We start from the raw sequence: 20,342 nt of genomic DNA on the forward strand, positions 1-20,342 counted from the left end.
CAGAATATTGTATTGTATTCTATACAATAGATAATATTGTATTCTATGATGAATACATTCAGAAACCCAGTAAAGCAAACATGCTTTGGTCTCAAAAAGAGAGGTGCGTGGGTGCCTGCAGAGTAGGTGTCTCCTGGGACTGGAAGTTGCCATTCTTAGCTGATTGTAGTAACAGTTCTAAGTTTGTAGCTCAGTTCTTTGACTCAAGAGTGTGCAATGTGAATAGCTGTTTGCTGGCCTTTGATGAACTGTATAAGCCTTTTCTCGAGATCAGTGAAATGGGCAGTGCTAAAGTGGATGATGCTGCAGTTAAAGCTGGTGCATCCTCTTAGGCTGAGCCATCTGAGCAAACAAAATAGAGCTTTCAGATTTTCTCTGAGTTCTTACCTTTGCTTTGAAATAAAACATCTGGAGTTTATGTGTTTAATAGAACTTACTTTAAACAAGACTTCTTTTTTTCATTTTTAGTTCTGTACAACAGAATGGCTATGGGTTTTATCGTGAATAAAAGAATTTGGTCCATTACATGTAAACACATATAACCCTTAGGGTAAGCTATAATGTTATGCATAGGAGTTGTTTACAGTAACCGTGAGTGGGTGTTCCTCTGGGGTTAAAAAGAGAACTAGATCCAAACTTACTGAAGTAAAAAATTATACAGATTAACTGTTATATTTGGCAGACACCCGCATACATGTTTTTTTTAAGGGAATGATCCTTTGTATTTGCTTTTACTCATGCAATARCCAGAAGTGAGTGCTTTAAATTGTGGGTCTGATTGCACTGTGATTTTGACTTTGTACATTGAAGTGGAAATATTTACAAGTTGAAGTTATAAGTTGTATATTTCAAGCCCTGTTTCTTGTGTGGAGCACCTCTTGGAGTCAAGGGCAGATTTTGTTTTCCTCTTGTTTTTTGGGTTTTTTTTTCTTCTTATGTTTTAGAAAAGCTCAAATAACTTTCAGGACCTTGTGGTTTAGTGATTTGTTGTACTGGGCCTTCTCTCTTACTCTAAAATTGTCTTTGCCAGAAACTGCATAGTGGAGTCTTAACTTGAAATTAAAGAAAACAGTATTTATGGATATTGTGCATAACAATGCTGGGAAAATGTACACTTGGAAAATGAAGTTTTAACTCTATAAGTGACAGTAGGAGGATTTCTTTCAGTGGAATTTGTGCACCTGAACTGTAAGGTCAATCCTCAGACTGCTATCTTGTTCTGATTGTATATGGCACCTAGTATCAGCAGTAAGGTTATAAATTCTGTTACTTCAATGAGAAGACGACTCCTAGTGCAGAATCTTGTTCAAATTTTTTGGGTACTGTTGGGAATATACTTGTCAACTGACTTGTTACAAATATTTTTCAGTTAGAATTTATTGTGCATGCCCTTTTTTGATCTTTGGAAAAAATTAAGTAAGTTATGTCCTTTTTAACTGCATGCTGAATGATCTCTTGTTCACATATTTACTATCTCAGTTTGCAAGTACCTGATTTCTGCCTTGAAAACAAAACTTGATCAACAGTGTGGTTGTTTTTTCAAAGAAGAAACAGCATGAATGTAAAACACACAGCTTTCATGTGGGGTTTTTGCCTAGAGTTAACAATATGAGGCATTAGCCATCTAGTAGTACATGTTACCTGAGAGATGGACAGATTTTCAAGAGATGCTKATCTTTCTGTAAGGGTCATATGAGACTCGGCATACTAATTATGCCAAGTTAATATCTGAATGTTAATTAGTTCTTCCTGATAAAATTCCAGTATTGCCCACACTAGGGAAGTGGTGATAAGTATGTAAACTTACTTGATGATAATAAATGCTGACTTATATGATGATAATAAGTACGTAAACCTTCTATATAGYTCTTTGCTTTTTTGGTGAATGGAGTAATTTCAAAGTAGTGTGTGTGTCTGATGCAGCCTAATTCTAGAAACATGGAGCATGCCCATTAGCAGAAAAGGGTGAAAGCCTACCTAGAAAGTACTGGTTAGAAATACTAAGCCTCAGTAAGTAATGAAAGTGTTTATTAAAAGTAATTGAACAGCTGCATTGGTTCTTCAGAATTAAAACTAATTGATTTCTCATTTTATATTTGAAAATAATTTAATTAATCTGTTTGAAAAAGGTGAGTGGGATTCCAGCATCAACCCCTTGTTATGTAGTCATGCTGGTGGATGAAGGTCACCTTCTATGGTTCCCGTTCTAGGGCTAAGGCACAAGAACAATAGGTTTCTTAAGCCCTCATTAATTAATATTTACAGTTTTTTTGATAAGTCAGTTGTCTGTATGGTAGGTACTGATGCAGTGATAGGGTRTTTGTCTGTTAATGATTCTAATTTGCTGACAGTTTTCCTAATAAATAGCCACTTACTGCATTGGATCTCATCACTACCTAATGCAATGGAAATAAATTATAAAGTAATACTGCATATTTTTTAATTTTTTTTAGGTAATTATCTACGGGGATTTGCCAAAAAATAAAGAAAATGTAATATATTTATCAAATCATCAGTGTACAGGTTTGTATTTTTTTGCTTGTCCTAACACTTTTATAGATTTTTAAAATCTGCCTATCTGTTTCCTGTGTTTCTTTCCAGCCTTGCCCTAACAAGCAAGAACTTCTAGTTCAGAAACCTTTAATAACATTTATTCATACAACACATACCTTTTGTTTCTTCAGTGGCAATTTAAGAGGTAATTTAACTGATTATTTTGGGCTTTTGTCGTTGCAGTTGATTGGATTATCGCGGACATGCTGGCGATCAGGCAGAATGCACTCGGGCACGTCCGCTATGTCCTGAAGGATGGCTTAAAATGGCTTCCACTGTATGGGTGGTACTTTTCACAGGTGAGCCCATTCACTCTTTCCTTGCTGTTTGTAAGTCAAATATGTAAGGTGTACTTTCCTCCTGTTTTCCACGCATGCTGTGAAGATGGAGTTTTGARCTGACGTTCCATTATTTGAACATGAAAGAATCTGGTTTCAGTCAGTGTAGTTAGATGTGTATCTTAGTTGAAAGACATTTACTAAAGACTCAGTTTACTTCTCTAAATGAATACTTATTATGGATAGAATTAAAACTGTAGAGTCTGTCAGAAGTATTTCAGAATATTCTASAACTTTGATCTTTTTACGATATGCAAAACTCCAGTTAGCAGTAGGTGTAAACAGACTATTTTTGCTATGTGTCATGCTACAAATTGGRAATAAATTTGCACTGCTGTTTGATGTACTTATTTGTTTTTCAGTTGTTTGGTTTTAGTACAATATAAAAGAGAAAAATTGGATCTTAGTATAGTGTGAAGGAAAGGGAGTTCCTGCCTCCAGGAAAATGTTGGTTTTGCTTTGGACTTCAATTAATCAAAACCTTGAGTCTTAACAGTATTCCTACCTTTTTCTTTCTCTTCTTTCTCCAAAATATTTCTTTGGTTCTTTCTAGTCTTAAGAGCTCAACCTGATGTGACTCAAATTTATACAATTACTGAGACACAGTAGATCGTGGTCACTGAACAGCCAGCATACTGAGTGGATATGATCTTCAGGCTGAAATGGTAGAGAGCAGTGTAGCTTACCTCCCTAAAATCCTCTGTGAATTTGTCATGCCTGTTTTTTGCTTCTTCTGAAAGCAGAACTATTAATATTTACAAACAAAATGTAGAGGTGGATGTTTTTGGAAGTACTGGCCTTTTTCTAGGTGAGCAGTAATAGCTTCAGGGTACTTATATCAGGGTTTAGATGGGTGCTTAGTTATTAGAATAGAAATGGATAAGAGTTTTGGGTAGTCGTTCCAAAGTGCTTATTCAATAAGGCTTTTCTCCTTTGTCTTCTCTGTTTGATCTTAATGTGTTCCCTGACGGTTTATCTGCTTTCTGTCCCTCACTCCACTGCCCAGGCAAAGAAAAGCAAAAAAAAAAAAAAAAAAGGTAAACACTGCACTCAGAAAAACTCTTCTAATAGAATTGGACTGTTTGATTGAACTGTTATCCCAATCCAAGAGGGTTGAGAACACTGAGACAAATACTACACTGGGTATGATTGGAACTATATATATTAGTTTGTAAAGGAGTATATGAAGAGTAGGCAACTACAGGTGTATATCCAAATGAGAGGATTACTCTTTCCCTCATCTTTGCAGCACATCCAATGTTTTCAGCTTGATGGTTGAAAATCTTTGTTGTCTTCTGGCTRAACTCCTTAATGAGTAGGCTATAGATCTAGGCTGGAGCATGGGAGGTTGCCATCGTTTCTGCTAATATTGGCATCTTTAGAGAAGTATATGCTCCAGAGAAAATGAGAAAATAATTTTTTCTATTGGTCCATTTGCTTAATCCCAGTCCCCTAAATAACTACAAATTGTCAGACCCTGCCATACCTCACTAAGGGTATACATTAGGAGAAAATGGAATTCTCAGTTGTCTAATGCTTGTCCCTAATGCTTCTCTACATTTTTTGTCCACCAAAGTGACCAGTCTGCTACATGGAAATACTTTTTTCTAAGTTCTTGCCTGTAGTCATTGTAATGGTGGTGATTTAAGTCTGCTTTTTTTTTTTAAATACAAACAGGATATATATTCCATCCACTATCACTAGGTGTCCAGAAATTATTTTTTTCAAGATTTTGGAAAATTACTTTTGCAATGTGGAATATCCGGTGCTCAGTTTCCTGACTGGTATATTGACCGTTAAACGGAGGTTCCTGTGGAAATTAATCTGAATGTCACCTACATTTTTAACCAAAACATGTATATATTAAATAAAATCTATTCAGCTTTAGATTCCTCAAAAAGTAAAACTTCTACAAGATTTAGTGGGGTGTGATTTTATATTTATATATATATAATTATATATATATAAATCCTAGACACAATTGACAGGCAGTGGTGATGCATGTAAGCTTAAATGACTGAGACGGGATGCAGAAGGCCTGCAGTGCAAACTAATAGGTATTTTTATTGTTTTTATCACACCAAACAGTGCAAAAACACAAAACATTTCCTGCCCTTCCTGTTGATGTTCTGTCAGTGATGTCACTTACACTCCACTAAAAGTTTCCAGGGCCACATAATTACGCCATGCTCACGGAATTCATATTCCCTTCCTCAGGTAAACATCCTGTTTGGAAATAAACGTGGTCTGGATGTCCAGGAGAGCAAAATTCAGGCACAAAGGAAGTATATTTGTAAACACAATCCATTGTTGACTGAGAGAGGGGCTTTTAAAGTGCAGCGGAAGAAAATTATAACCTTAAAAACAGTACTTCCAGAAATCTGTTTTGAAGCRCGTTCATATATTTGATCTCTTAATGAAAAGGAAATGCAATACAAATTGGGGATTTTGAGCAGTATACAATCACATAACTAGCATTCTTCTCTAGAGGCAGCTATCTAATAGCAAGAAAAGTAAAGAAACACTTAAATTAACCTCTTAYGTTCCATGTCTGATTTATTAGGTAAACTGATTCATTTTCATACCTTTATTATTTTTGGGTGGATTTGAATATTTTTTTTGCTCTTATCATTGCTACCAATTCATCCCATCACTCCTATTTGCTTATACCATCTAATTCACTCCTATTCATCTTATACCCCTGATGAGGCTGGGATGTAATTTTGAAAAGTATTTTTGATACCCCACAGGTTTTTTTAGATAGTATGTCTTCATTTTCTCTGTTATCTAGCTCTTGCACTCTTTTGGTTGTTCTGGCTTTGAGCCACATATTCTGCCTCTATTTATCTTTATACCCCTGAGCCACAGGGATGAGTTGGGGTGAATGTAGCAAACGCTGATCTTGCAATACTTTGTCTGTTCTTATGTTACGTGACTCTGTGCACATTTACTTGAGAAGTGCAAATCTATTTCTGAGAATTAAAATGTCTGACGTGGGACACCAGATCTATCTTTGGTGTCCTGGTGTCCCCAACCAACCTGTCCAATAGTAACTTCATTTGTCCAAGTTGACAAATTGAAGAAGGAAAAATCGGTTCAGTATTTTTCCAGTTTACTGCAGCTGATTAGTAATTTGATGATAAGGGAAGATCTTGATTTCAGCTTTCTCTCATTTATCAAAGACCTAGCTGAACTCACAGAGAATAATGACTTACCAATTACATGCAAGTCTTATATAGCAGGTGAATTTTTTCTGATACCAAACTGGGTTTGTCCTTTCTGGAAGGAGTGGTTGTTGTGAGTGTCAGAATACAGCTGTACTTAAGTAGTCTACTTAAGATCTGTTTCACTTTAATGGTGTCAGGTCTTAAAAACTGTCTTATATGTGGAGTGTGGAGATAACATGAGGCTCTCTGTTTACTACGCAGCAGAAGAAACATTGTTCTGTTGATGCTGTTTTCTGTGTGGGACTGTTAAACTGCTTGTAGGATGGTCGTGATATCATTCTCCAGCCAAGCTCAGTGAACTGGGGAGTTCTGTTCATGGATTTGGTTCCCTGCCAGTCACAGCAGCAGACTTGAGTGTTAGAGCTGGCTACTTCACCTTGGGAGGGAATCACAGATGATAAAGTTAAGACAGAATATTTAATGTGGAGTTAATGCATCATTGGCTTTCTGTTCCCTTTCACTGCARCTTTTGAAGAACAGCTCAAAAGTTACAACAAACACCACTAGCTAAGCAGCCATCTCTTTACACCATGAAAAGCAAAGGCTGAAAACACTTTGCATGACCACCTCTTCTGCCTGCCTCCTCCTAACCCCTCAAATTTTATTCCTGTCCATGCCAAGAACACAACTCTGCAGATAGCCACCACCCCTGTTTTATAATGTACTGTATCTTTTCATACAGATCAGGCATTTGAATAAGGCTCAGCTCTTAGTAGTTTTAATCTTACTGTCACCTTTCTGTTAAGAGCATGTAAAACCATAAATGGACAGAAGTTGTCTGACAAATCCTAATACCAAGTCATGGTGAACAGAAAAGAGTATTACCAAGTTATGGAGTCAGTTAGAAAACCCATGAAAACAATGTACCTTAAAACTGATATTCCGTTATTTGGAAGCTAATTTTGTTTTTTCCAGACTTCATTGTATCAGTAGTTGGTGCATGTTTGTTTACATCCTCTTTCTCTCTGTAGATAAAACGAAGTGGTGGAAGAGGGAAATGATAGGGCAAATTTCTGTTAGTGTGTACTTTGCCATATCCCTTTTACTGAAGTTTTTGTGATACATTCTGTGCAACAAGTTATAAAATTAATCTCTTCCAGGACATAGTTTAACTTTTCATAATGGTTTTCTGTAAAAATACTTCTGTAAAATTCTTTGCCTTCTACAGATTTTGGTTTACTTACTCAATTATTACCTTGGTATATAACTTTTTTATTAAAAGTTTGATTATCTGGTGAAGTGCATGGAGGTTTTCAAGACCTATGCTAGTTTTGTGCTATTCATAAGGTTTTTATGTAGAGGTATGATAGTTGCATTCCCAGTATTTGTATTAGTTACTATTTAAGAGTGGGCACAAAAAATTGAAAGCATTGACCTRTAAGTACTTGTATGTGAGTAACTTCAGTTCTGTGATTTTCCCTTAATACACAAAGAAGCTGCATGTCAGTGTTGACAGGAATAAATACCATGAGGTCACTTCCAGTGCCATCTTCCAGTTAATTATTTAACACCTTTGAACAAGACAAGTGTCTTATGCATTGGGATTTTTTATATATGATTTTGATTTAAACAGAGTTTGTGAACTAAAGTATATGCAAATACAAAATTAGTTTCCTCATGTTTTTGTGATAAGAGAAAATGTYTTGTGGGCAGTTTGCAGCATGAGTCATAAAGGTGACTTGTCATTGTCTCGTGTTTGTTCTATTATCAACTATTCTTTCTACATTAAACTTAAATATTTAATGCTTTTCTTTTTCTTTTTTTTTTCTCTCTGATAGCATGGAGGAGTCTATGTTAAAAGAAGTGCCAATTTCAATGAGAAAGAAATGAGAGAGAAGTTGCGGGCCCAGATGAAAGCTGAGACTCCAGTAAGCTTATACCTTCCTTCTCATTTCTTTGACTTTTTTAATGGCAAAGGCTTGTTGGAGAAAAGAGCCATGCCCGATATCCACAAACTACTAAGATGGTAATCATGGATTTGTTTTCTTTCTGTGTTTTTACAGTTACTTTCTGTGATTAGAGTGATACCTCTAATTAAACTGAGGAAAATTTGACTGGTTCTTTATGATTGACAGGAGCTTTGCGATCCTCTCTGTAGAGGACAAGGGGATCTGGACTTAAAATGTATTAACTATAATACCTTCCTTGAGAAACCACTATTTCCAAAGAGAAACGCTCTTTCAAAAAACAACATTTTGACTACTGTGTGCTTGTCAGAGACTGATACTCTCAACTTCTAAAAGTCAAGAACCTTTCCTACCAAATGTTAATTAGTCATCACAATGATCAATCATTTTTAATGGCAATGACATCTTAGAATTGAATAACTTTGTCTGCTATGCCTGGAGGAGGGAAAAAAAACCCAAAACAAACTCTTGATAATTTTCTATTTGAAGAATGACTGTTACTGCCAAGTGACTTTTCTCATGACTCCCTGTATAGTTTGTGGCTCAGTGGTTAGAATCACTGTGCTTTGCTTCCATTACTTGCTGTGCATTAAAATTTTTTCTTCCTTTTGGGCCAAGCTGAGAAAAAAAAACTAAGCTAGCCTTGATATAGAAGAGTTAAACTTTCATTTTATTTAAAATTGTGTTGTTAGAACTTAAACTCCACATATTGTCAAAGCTTTTTTAAGCTGAAACTCGGGTAAAAAGAATGCATGAGTTGTTTTGACATTCATAATAGGGGTTTTTTTTCGTATTTGGAGATAGTGAGTTTATGTTTGTGCATGTGTCTGTGTTGAAAAAGTAAACKGGCCTCATGCTTCCTGAGAGACATAAATGAGTAAAATGTTCSTATTTCAGACAGTGCTGAAACTCATTGTGTCTTGAACTAAGATTTAGCATGATTTTTCATTTTTAGTTAAGAGTTCCAGTTGTTGGCATGTAAGTTAGGCCGGAAATGCATTACAACAACTAATCTTTTGCTGTCCAGAATGTAATCAACAATGTCTATGGAGAAGATGGTCATGTTSAGTGGTGTCAACCTGTGCCCTCATTATCAGGGAGAGTCCTGGCATGTAATGAGGTTGTGTTGCATCATTATTTGCAGTCTGTCAGTGGCAAAGTAGAATCTGTAAAACTTGTGMTGCAAATGTAATAAAGCAAAGCTGCTTACAGGATATATAAAACATACTTGTAGTCATCCCTTTAAGCAATTCTTCCTCCTGCTGATTAAGTTCATTTTAGTTTGTGTGGATGAAATAACCCAGCAAGGTGTTTTCCTGCATAGGCCCATGGATTTCTTGCAAGCCAGTGAAATCGCTTCTGCTTGAGTCTGGCTTTCTGACTTCCCTTTGCATCCTTTAAAAAGCAGGCATTTGTTGTTATTAGAAGTTTTTCATTGTGATATTCAAAGTCTGTGTTAAATTAATCTCCTTTATAAAAATGTGTGCTTTTCTTTTAATACAATCTTAGGAAGCTGTGCCTAGAACCCATCTAATTCTCTGTCCTTGGAAACCTGCAAATGGTGTTCAGTTTTGCTGCAGTGTATCATTTTAGCRCAGTTGGAATTTATGAAGAAATTTAACCATAAAGCTTTTCTTTAAAGATACAACTGATAGAGGTTCTGCTTTCCATGTCCTTAATAAATGAAATAAATCCAGAAGTTTTTGTTCATGGAATCATCTTTTTTCTCCCTCCTGAATTGTGTGTATACTGAGAGCCTATACCTAACTTATCAAAGCTAATGACATATAAATATGGGACCACTTGGGTATGTGTGGTTTTTGCTGCAATATATCTCTCTGGAAGTTTGCTGGTATTGGAAATGGGCACAGAACCTGGATATGCATATCAGGCAGTTGTTGCCATTTGCATCATATTATCCGGTATTGCAGTATAGAAGTGTAACTGCTGCAGAAATTAATAATTTAAAATCTCTCAGTCAAACCGTATAGGGAGTGACACTTAAATTTACAAAACCGAAGTTGTCAAAAGCTTATTTATTGAGGAAAATGTTTGCATCTGCAGKGGTAAAAGACACATACCATTGAGTTGTCATTTGAGGGAAGATTAAACCTTCTATAGCCCACTTTATCTGAGAATTGAAATGCAGATGCTATTAAATGGCCTTTAACCTGCAGTTTCTACTGTGAGAAGAACATGATAGCCTGTTCTACTGCAATACTCATGCAATTCTGCAACTTAGTATGACATCCACAAGTAACTATATTGCTTTTAAAATGAAGACATTTTGATCAGTAAAGCAAGTATGCCCTGAACTCATCAGCTTCATGCAGAAATAACTAACGTGTGACTGGAATTTTTATGCACTGTATGCTGCAGCTCAGGGTGGACTTTTCCTCAGTTTAGTGGGCAGCTGGTGTAGTTTAGTCATTCTGTGTGTACGTGATAGAGTTCTTTCTTCAATGTAGTGCTAGAGATGAGCTGGCCTTTCAGCTCCTCAGGAAAGATTTATATACCAATAAAGAAGAGATGGACAGGAATCTGTGTTAAGGGTCACATTGTTATTTACAGTTGCTCTCCACGTACAACTTCAACAAAAGAATCCAGATGATTAATGTTCAGTCTGTCTGGAGCCATCTCTTTTCCCATTAAGGAGCTGAAGATGTGTAGAAAGTCTTCTGTTCTCCTTAGTGTAGCAAGCTCTTTACCGTTTCACTGTGGACTTCTTTGATTTTTCTTTGTTTTTTAATTGAAAAGTAAATTGGAGTTAAAGCTGGCACAGTAAGGCTGCCTCTTGTCCTCTTAGATCTACAGTAGAACTGCATTAGTGCTCTGATACGTCACCTTTTGTGCAGCAACAGTGGACTGTGTGATTCTCCTTGCTCACCTTGTCCTAGGACTTCCACCCACCTGCCTGCCATAAACAGCCCCTTTTCCTGCCCTTCAGTTTGCAGCTTCTTCCCAGATGCAGCACAGCAGTGTCAGGCATAAAACTGATGCCAACACTGTTGCACCTGTGTTTTCTTAGTGTGGATCTTGAATGTATTTTCTTACTTATTTCTGGAAATCACTTTGCTTCTCAAACTGTCATTGAATTATACTGTCATTGAATTATACACTTAAATGGTGCATTATTGGGCCTTTTGTTGGTAAAACTCACTCAAGATGATGTGATTTGGTTTAAAACTCCATAAAATTTGGCTGATTGTTAACAAATTGCAATCTTATGTCTTCTTGTGAGAGCAGAGACTGTCACAGTGTTCAAAGAACATCTTTGCGCTAATAATGTTTTAATATAAGCCACAGATGAATGTAAGCCCAAGATGAATGAGTATCCAGCTGACACTTGTTACGCTCAATCTACTTGAGTTAACTCTTCTGAACAGTAAACTATTCAATTTGATAACTGAAAATGTAACTTGTATTTTTTTAGCATTCTTGGAGAGTAGGATTCTGGAATGTGGGATTTAGCCCTATGCAACCAATATTTAGCTAATTGCTCTGTTTTGGTTTTGTCATTCATTCAGTCATAGAATAAATCATTGTCATGTGAAGCAAAGCCACACAATCAAACAATAAAAACATGGAGGGGACAGATACATTAATACAACTGCTATGAGGCTTAATCTAATAATTTTGTGATATAGTTACTAATTTGCAAATCCCTGACAGCTGGACATCACTGTCTTTGCCTGCCTTTGCCACTTCATGTTTTGTATTTAGTTCCAGTTATATCAGATAGGCTTTCTCATACCATATCCTTTTCAGTTATTGATCTGAGTGGTAGTGTTTCTCATCCAGTTCACTAGAAGCATACTTTTTAGGCAGTGGTGTAAATGGATGCAGATATGAATCTATCTGTCAGGATACAATATTCGTAATAATAATATTAAAATTAAGCAAGTGCATTGTTTAAGGCATTTTTGACTTTCATCACTTAAAATATTTAATTGTTTTCCACTTGTCACCTGAGAATGGCACAGTAAAATCAAGATGTAGCTTTAGTCAGTAGTTACCACTTCTGAATGCCGTATGTTCTTCTACACAGTAGCAGCTAATCACTCTAGGACACTCTCCAAAGCCCTTGGCTGCCTTTTCTTACTGTATGTCTATGGTYGTTCTGTGTTCCAGAGACTTGTATGTTGCTTCGCTGCTTTTCCCTGTTCCACCCATACCAGCTCCATTTGTGGCACTCTGATCTGTCTCAGATCTGAGGGACTTCCTCAGCTGCTCTGTCCCTTGTCTGAAAGCACAGTCCCCTTTGGTGCCATTTCTGTTTCTTTTTGCCTGGGAGAACTTTACTATGCCAGGGAAATGAAGAGTTGCTATTTAAGAGAATGCAGTTACCATCTTCCATTCATTTAATTTGTGGATTGTGGCAAGCACACTRACAGTGCACTGGGACTCTTCAGGTAGCCCCTGCATCTTTTTGATTTTCTGACTCCAGCAATAATCAGTAGGGTTCTACTAAATTAATCCCGATCCACTTGTGGAAGCTTTCAAATTGATGAGAGATGCCAATTTTATTAACACTGACCGTTCCACAAAACCAGGTAATGAAACTACCACATACCTCAGCAAAGGGCCCTATTGCTTGGGTTAAAATTGGTGTCTCAATGAATCAGGGACTTGGGTAATCCAAAACCATTMATGCTGTTTTGAATATGAGCATTGTGTTTTGCAGGGATACAGTGTGCAACTTTTATGCAGCTAATTGCCCTAATTGAAACATTTGTATTAAAATGGCTTAAGCTGCAACTAGTGTTTCCAGGCAATTAAAATGCTTCTACAAGTTCTTACTCCAAGTTCAAGGGAGCTTATTTTGTTATTAAAATCTTAGAGATTTGTAGTTCTTACAGTGTTTGGAAATAGTGCTTAAGGATTTAACTTCTGCTGCCAGTGCTGGGAGAAAAGCCAGTCATACAAGGGTGTCTGGTAGGCTGAACTGCACTGGCAGGATAGCTTTGTCTTGTGCAGGACTATATGTGAGTATAAATAGGTCATCTATTTACATTCATCAATTTTACTCAGTTAAAATAGTCCTAATGAACTACATAGTAGGTTAATATGTGTTGAATTTAAAGCAAAGGCCACTTTTCTGTGTTGATGGTATGCTTTCAATTCAGAGATATTCAGGTCTTGTTCTGAATCAATCTTCACTTGTTCTGGTCAACAAGTCTGTTTGGCTGCTCGTGTTTTAGAGGTTTACAAGAATAAGTAAAATATAATTTCTTTCTCTGCTTTGTATCACACACATAGGGCTGGAGTAAGTAGATACTGTTCCCTGTTGTGTAATCAGCTCTGGTGGTGATTATCTGCTTTGAAGACCAGTAACATTGTTGCCTGCTTGTAAGCTCTGGCCTGTGTACCAAGAATGGTGTTCCTGTCCTGTGTGCTTCACTTGCTTTGCTCTATTACCTGTGTCAGTCACTGTATTGCCCTTCAGAGCTGAGCAGTGCAGTCTTTCATGGGGGTGGACAGTTGGAACACCTCATTTTTAAACACCATTTTAAGCATCCAAATTATGAGAATTGAACAAAAGCACATTTATGAAAAGAAAACAAAATGCATCTGGATTTTAATATTGTGTCCTTCCCAGCTATATCTGAAAAGTTTTAGTTAGTCACTTAAATATCTCAACTTTGTACTTTKTAGATGAAATGTATAGATGACTGGGGGAAGTGTGGACTACAGCTRGGTCTAAGGATTTCTGTACTTGTCCCTGTACTTATGTTTCTGTTGTATATGAAAAAGTAAGCACCTTGACTCTTAGACCCATTTTCTTTTGTTCACTCACAATCAAATCTGTATGCATCTTGAATTTCTGTTGGTCCTTGAACATTCTTGGACTTTACCTGGCTCTGCAGTCTGCCAGTTTTTCCCAAACATGCTGTGACAAGTAGAGTCTTTCCTCTAGCTATCTTTACTCTACTGACACTGGTCTTGCTGTTCTTCATATTTTTTTTCCTTTTTTTTTTTCTTTTTCCCTGTCAGGTTCTAGGCTATATAGTCAGATCTCCTTTTTCTTGATCTCCAGCTGGCTTCTCTGGTTGGCACATTTCCTAGATTCCTTCCCACCTCTGCATTTTAGTGCATCTTTCAACTTCCCTGATTCTGGAGAGTTCACATGCTGGGGCCCGTCTTTTGGGATTCAGCCATTTCTGTAGCTGTTCTGCAAACACTAAGTGCAAATACCAACACTGATGTTTTCTGGGCCAGAAGCTCAAAGTTACATTCCTGTGTGTCTCTTTTTGAGTTTTTATTTAACTTTGTATCTTTRTATGATGTGCACTCCCAATTATCAAAGTCTCAGTCCAATCACTGATAATATTCCTTGGACTGTTTTGTAAATCCATTATCTTGTTTTTCTTTCAAATGTTTCTTGAGGCTTCTTTCTGCAAAGTTAATAAATTAAGTATTTACAGTAGGCATTTTACTATGAATGTGTCATGTTCATACCAGTTGTCATTTGTGACCATAGTCTCTTCTGCAGATGGCCCCCAAAATGAAATTTTTCACTGCTTAAGTGATGTTTTGCATCAGCTTTGTTGGTAGGAGATTATGCAAGACACACACATTAAAAAAAACCCAAACCCCTCTATTRCATTTAAAAAGAAAGTGGAAAATTCATCAAATTTGACTGCTCCTTTTTGGGTACATAATTTTGCAGTCAGATATGCAGATACTTAGGCAACCTTTATCTGCATAGTGATTTSAGAACCCATAGATAGTTTGGTGCTGAGCAGGCAAGCAAATTAATTCACTTGGGAAATCTAACCTTAAAGACATGCATGCTCAAAGGAATGTGACCTTAATGTTCAAATTATGCTAACCTATGAGTTTAGGTTCCTAATATATTTAATATCCAATGCAGTGAGAGGCACAGAGGCACATAAGATCTATCATAATTTCAGTAAATAGTATTTCTGATTATGAATAATTAATGTATAGTTCAGTACAAGGAAAGACTAGAGGCAAGGTCACTATTAAAGAAAAATAATCAGTCACTTTGTGATGTATTGATCTATCTTTACAAAATCTCTTAAAACTGATACTCTTGTTGATACCAGCTGCTCCTGATTTGCTGACTTTTGTTGACACGTGCCATCTCCCTTCCTAAATCACATGCAATACCTTCTATGATGTATTTCCAAAGGAAATGACTTTGAACCTCAGTCAGTAGATTTCTTAGAGATGAAAAATTTTAGCTTTTAACTATTCGGATTTTCTTTTGGTCCTTACAATAGTCAGTGGTATGAGCTAAATACAGTATGGACCTATCAAYAGTATCGGTAATTTCTGTAAAAGCAGTCAGTTTACAATCATTACAAAAACTTGTCTGTTTTGTTTCTTTTTTAATTCTGCAGATGTATTTAGTGATTTTTCCAGAGGGGACTCGTTACAATCCAGAAATACCAAAAGTCATTGCGGATAGTCAATCATTTGCTGAAAAGGAAGGTAAGCAAAAAAAAGTTTTGAAATAAYTATTTTGTTATGGTGCTAACATAGATTATATAAAATTGTCACATAATATGAAGATCATCTCACCTTAACTGGACTTTTAAACTGCCTGATTGGTATTTAAAAGGTTAGAATAGTATAAACTAGTATTTCTCTTATCGAGTAGGATTACAGTTGTTTATATACAGACATTTAATGCATTTCRCAATGTGCAATAGTAACAATATTATAGTAACAGTATAGTAACAGGCTTTCTGTGGTTTCCACCTGTATCTGTATATTTACTTATTTTCTTGCTCCTTAAGATTTTCAGGGCACTGGTCCATCTAAGTTGATGTTGTAGGTGCAAGCACAGTTGTTACTCAATATAAAGAATATTTTGCATAGAGCTTGTGCCTTCAAAGAGTCTTACATCACTTCACTTTTAATTAGTGTTAGTACTCTCATGGCATTTGGTTTTGTTACTCTCTCACCTTCCAGTCTCACTGTTCCTTGGTTGAACTTTATTCTGAAGTTGCTTTGATTGTAGGCATTGTCTCTATGACCACAGATGGAATTACTTCATCTTTTGAAAGGCTTGCAAAAAATCCAAGAATATAAAGATTTTTCATATTTTCTCACATCATATGCACAACACACGTAAACTGTAAGTCCCTCAGTTCAGTGAACATGTTTCCTGATTTTGTTTTTTTCCTGTTGACTAAAAGCAAAATAATTCACTCTAAAGGTAAACACAGAATAACAAATAGGTCTGGTAAATTCATCTCTGTGACACACTGAAATGAATTCACAAGTCTGTGAATCAGCTTGTTGATATAATCAAGCTATTAAGTATTGTTAGCTCTTGTCCAAAAGGATATATGCTTTTCTTCTCCTTGGGAAGAATGGAATTTGTTTGCGTGTATGAGCAGGAGAGCTTAAGTCATAATGTATTTGTTCATCGCTTCAGTTTCCTGTCGGAAATGAAAGTCAAATGTTTCACTTAGGTTGGTGGTTCTTTGAGAGTTCAGAGGGAGGGGGAGTTTGATGGGATTTTTTTCCTCTCCTTCTCTTTCAGGGAAAAGTCTGTCATTGTTTTACTATTATTTTGTTCCACCTCTTAGTTATATCTCTGCAGTTTGCAAAACAGTAAAACACTGCTTCTGTGCTTTCAGAGCATCTGTTTGTTTCTCCTACTGCTTTTCTCTCCAGTATTGGTCTGCTTTTATTTTGCAAGGATTGCTCCTTTTAAAAACTCTTGTGACAAATAATTATTGAACAAGAATCAGCTCCAGTTCTGTTGCAGAATCTTGTTGAACTGCTTCTGCCCACTGTTAAATTTGTTTGTTGTTGGCCTCTGCCCCWGTTTTTGTGTGAGGAGAATGGGAAGCTGTCTGCCTGGGCCCCTGCTCCCCTGCATGTCTATGCAGAGATAGATACTCATGGAACTGGAGCATCCCTCGTGCAGGTGTGTTGAGAAGCAGGGGCTGATACTGAGAGCAGCCCCAGGCTGTTCTGGAGTGTGAGCCTTGAGCATGTACCAGTACAGGGCACATCCCTGTACGCCAGGAGCTGTGAGGATGGGGAGCTCCACGTGGCTGCTGCCAGGATGTGATGACAACTTCCCAGGGTCCCACCCTACCGCTGTGCAGTGCTGCTGGCCCTGGCTTGTGGCTTGCCTCAGCAACCCCGGTGTCACCGTGGTTCTGGCTGGATGCTGGGGCTGTGGCATGGGAGCCATGGCCATAGGCCTTGCCATGCTCATGGGCAGGCTRAATGATGGCTGTGCTCTCTTTGAGCGCTGTTACTGGACACAGCAGAGCTGCATCAGAAACACGCCTTTCCATTCTTRCCCAAAACATCCTGGAGATTTCTTTCTTCCTACGGTTCTAGGAGGGATAGTAGTGCCCACTAGTTCTGGCAGCTATAGGAATGAGGAGGACATACTGTGCCATGTTAGCTGGATTTGAGCCTGGTACACCTCGTTGTCCTCTCCTAGCACAAARTAGGTGCCTGGGTGAGATGATTCCAGCAATTGATGCCAGGATGGGCTCTCCCTCCATGTTTCTGTATGGTTGGTGACTCCTGTGTTTCTAATGGTTCATCTTGCAACATTCCTATACTCAAATATTTCTTCCTCTGCTCTCTTGAAGAACAAAGAATCTGATGGCATGTGTTGTGCCCCTAGCTTTTGCCTTCCAGTTTCCAGTATTTAAATGTATAGTCAGTAATGTGAGTTTGCTTTTGTTTTGCATTGTGTGGGAATAGTMAGCCAACATGATTCCTGTCTTCAAGATCTGATGCAGTCATTCAGTCAATTTACATATTGGTCATGCCTTTCAGGTTCTATTCTATGGGTTTAAGCATCCTAAAAGTTCAGGACTTCTTCCACACTAGTCAGTGAGCTTGAGTTGCTGAGACCGGGGAGTATTGATATGTAGGTGGCAYTYATATTTTCATAGGGATTTAACTAAGCTTGTCATCGTAGTAGAAGTGGTAATTTTTATTGGATCTATTTAATTCAAACTGTAAATCTTTTAAACCTTAGTCTTTTTAATGATTTTGGACTGTGGGCAAAAAAACCTATAAACCTCACAAAATACCTGATTCTTATTTTTTGTACCTGCTTCTGGTATAAAATWTATTCCTTTTRTATGTACCCAAAATATCTATGTGTAAATTTCTTATCATTTTGTAGTCAGTCATAGAATCATAGAATATGCTGAGTTGCAAGGRACCCATCAGGATCATTGAATTCAAATCCTGGCCCTGCTCAAAACACCCCAAACACCACAAATTTCTTAGGTTTAATAGAATGTGAATTTTATCAAAATGTCAGCAAATGGCATTTTAAAAATTTGAAAATAAATAGAAATAATCCAAAGCCCTCCTACTCCTAATATTGCTAACTCTGAAAAGTCCAAGCCAAAGGGATCAGAAGCTTCTTAAATTTAACTTGGCTTGTTTTTGCTGAGTGAAGACAAAACAATCTTCCCTGGTGAAAGGCATTTACGGAATTCTGTATTAATGTTTGATTTCTAACAAAGGTCATTTCATCAAGCAAACATTTAAGGCATTCATTTATTATCTTCTTTGGTTTTATGCAGAAAAGCTGCTAATGTAAATATTTTTTAGTGCTAMGTTTATCTTGACAAATATCATGCTTTCTGCTAAGATGTTTGTCTGTGCAGGATATGCTCATCTCAAAATTGCTTTACAGGTCATGTAAAAAAGAGGTGTTTCAACAGATCTAATTGAAAATGTTTCCCTTCTAGATCTTGGTATTAGTTTTAGATTGTAGTCTAAAGCGATTCAAAGTATTCAATATCCATAAAATTTATTTGGAACTGTCTCAAAGCATTTTCTAAAGAAAATGGCGTTTTCTATACATTGATGAGAGMAGGCTTGGTCTAAAAGTGTACAGTGAGATATGGAAAAAGAATATAGGTTTTAAAAAAGACTGTGTTGTGGACGTTGAGTGGCATTTGAGACTAATAATTATAAATGAAGTAAAGGTTTGTGTTAYTAAAAATTATCCTTAGGAAATTAAGTCTAGGAAAACAAGAAGCCACACTGTATTTCTGTGGATACCCATGGTGAAAGAAAGTATACTAACATATGGTGTCTCCCATGTCTTGCTGTGGCCTGGTCATACTCTRCCTGAGGAGATGGATTGCATTTCCTGTGTATTTTAGTTCATGATGACAGAAAAACACTTTTTACAAGTGCATCCAGTTTTTTAATACTGCCATCAGCTGAGTCCTATTTATGTAAATTGATGGAATACTAGCATACAAATGGATGATCTCTCCCACCATGTGTTATTTTATAAGTCTTACTATGGATTCTGGTTTCAATATGTAAAGCAGTATATACAGCTTTGAATCACTGGAAGCTTTCCAAAAAACTGCTGGGAACTTAAGAGTTGGGTGAGTACTTGGGACACTGCACATAATTGCAGAGCTTTGAGTCTAACATCATCACTGCACTCATTCACATGGAGGAGGAAAGATGTAATTGGTCTTGAAATCAATTCATTGGTTTGCACCCTGTTGGTGCAAAAGTTGGTTCAATTGGTTTCAGTTTTCGTGTACTTGAATTGAGTTTCAAGTACATGGTTTCTTGGGGAGGGGAGAGGTGTGGAGACCTCAGACTAATTCTGATACCCRCTTTCAGTGAGCATTTAACTTTTGTTGATGAAATGTGGCAATACTAAAGTAGTACACACAGAGTATTCTTAATTTAGAGCTAAGGTTTTTTATTGTTTTCATTTTAAACTGTGGTGTGTGCACATCATGAGTAGAAATATGACTAACGAAGTCCAACTCTGAAAGATGGCCTGCCTGTACTGAAAAGCTCTTTAAAGTTTTGGCCTGGATGAAGAGCAGAGGATGGCAATTTTCTACATAGTTTTACTTAGCTGCTATTATATGTAACTTTACCCTGGTAGAGCTAGATGAATGATGTTTTGTTTAGTATCTTTTTGCTACTTTGTGTTTAGATGAAAAATTAAATTCTGTGGATGTTAATGATTTGGGCCTTTGTACTTGCCAAAGTAATTACTTTATTTCATTCAGTTTTCTTGCAGACTTTCTRTAGTAATTCTGCATCTTATGATAAAGTAGTACGTAGATCATATTTGAAGTATCATTGCTCACCATATTTCTTCAGATTTTCATTTTTTTTTAAATGTCTGTTTATCTTTCAAAAGTGAGAAGAGCAAAGCTATGGCTTTTTAAGGTGGAGCATTACAATATTAGTAGTATCTAGTCCATTTTTTTGGCATTTAAAATAAAATCTCATGACCTCAAATACTTTGACAGAGGGTCCTAGCTTTGTATTGCACAACATTAAAAACAGTTTAAGCACAGTGTGTT

At 36.8% G+C, this 20,342-nt stretch overlaps 1 protein-coding gene across 1 annotated transcript in view; it reads left to right on the top strand.

Moving 5' to 3' along the window:
* AGPAT5 (1-acylglycerol-3-phosphate O-acyltransferase 5) overlaps nucleotides 1–20,342 on the top strand; it is a 53,541-nt gene that overhangs the window by 12,397 nt on the left and 20,802 nt on the right. Inside the window, exons 2-5 of the mRNA XM_057375908.1 lie at nucleotides 2,454–2,523; nucleotides 2,737–2,852; nucleotides 7,897–7,986; nucleotides 15,393–15,483. Of these exons, the coding sequence (XP_057231891.1) occupies nucleotides 2,454–2,523; nucleotides 2,737–2,852; nucleotides 7,897–7,986; nucleotides 15,393–15,483 (367 nt within the window). The remainder of the gene's footprint in view (nucleotides 1–2,453; nucleotides 2,524–2,736; nucleotides 2,853–7,896; nucleotides 7,987–15,392; nucleotides 15,484–20,342) is intronic.

Source organism: Malurus melanocephalus, unplaced genomic scaffold, assembly GCF_030028575.1.
Source record: "Malurus melanocephalus ecotype Western Australia unplaced genomic scaffold, MMel_1.1 scaffold_263, whole genome shotgun sequence".
NCBI classification, from domain to species: domain Eukaryota; kingdom Metazoa; phylum Chordata; class Aves; order Passeriformes; family Maluridae; genus Malurus; species Malurus melanocephalus.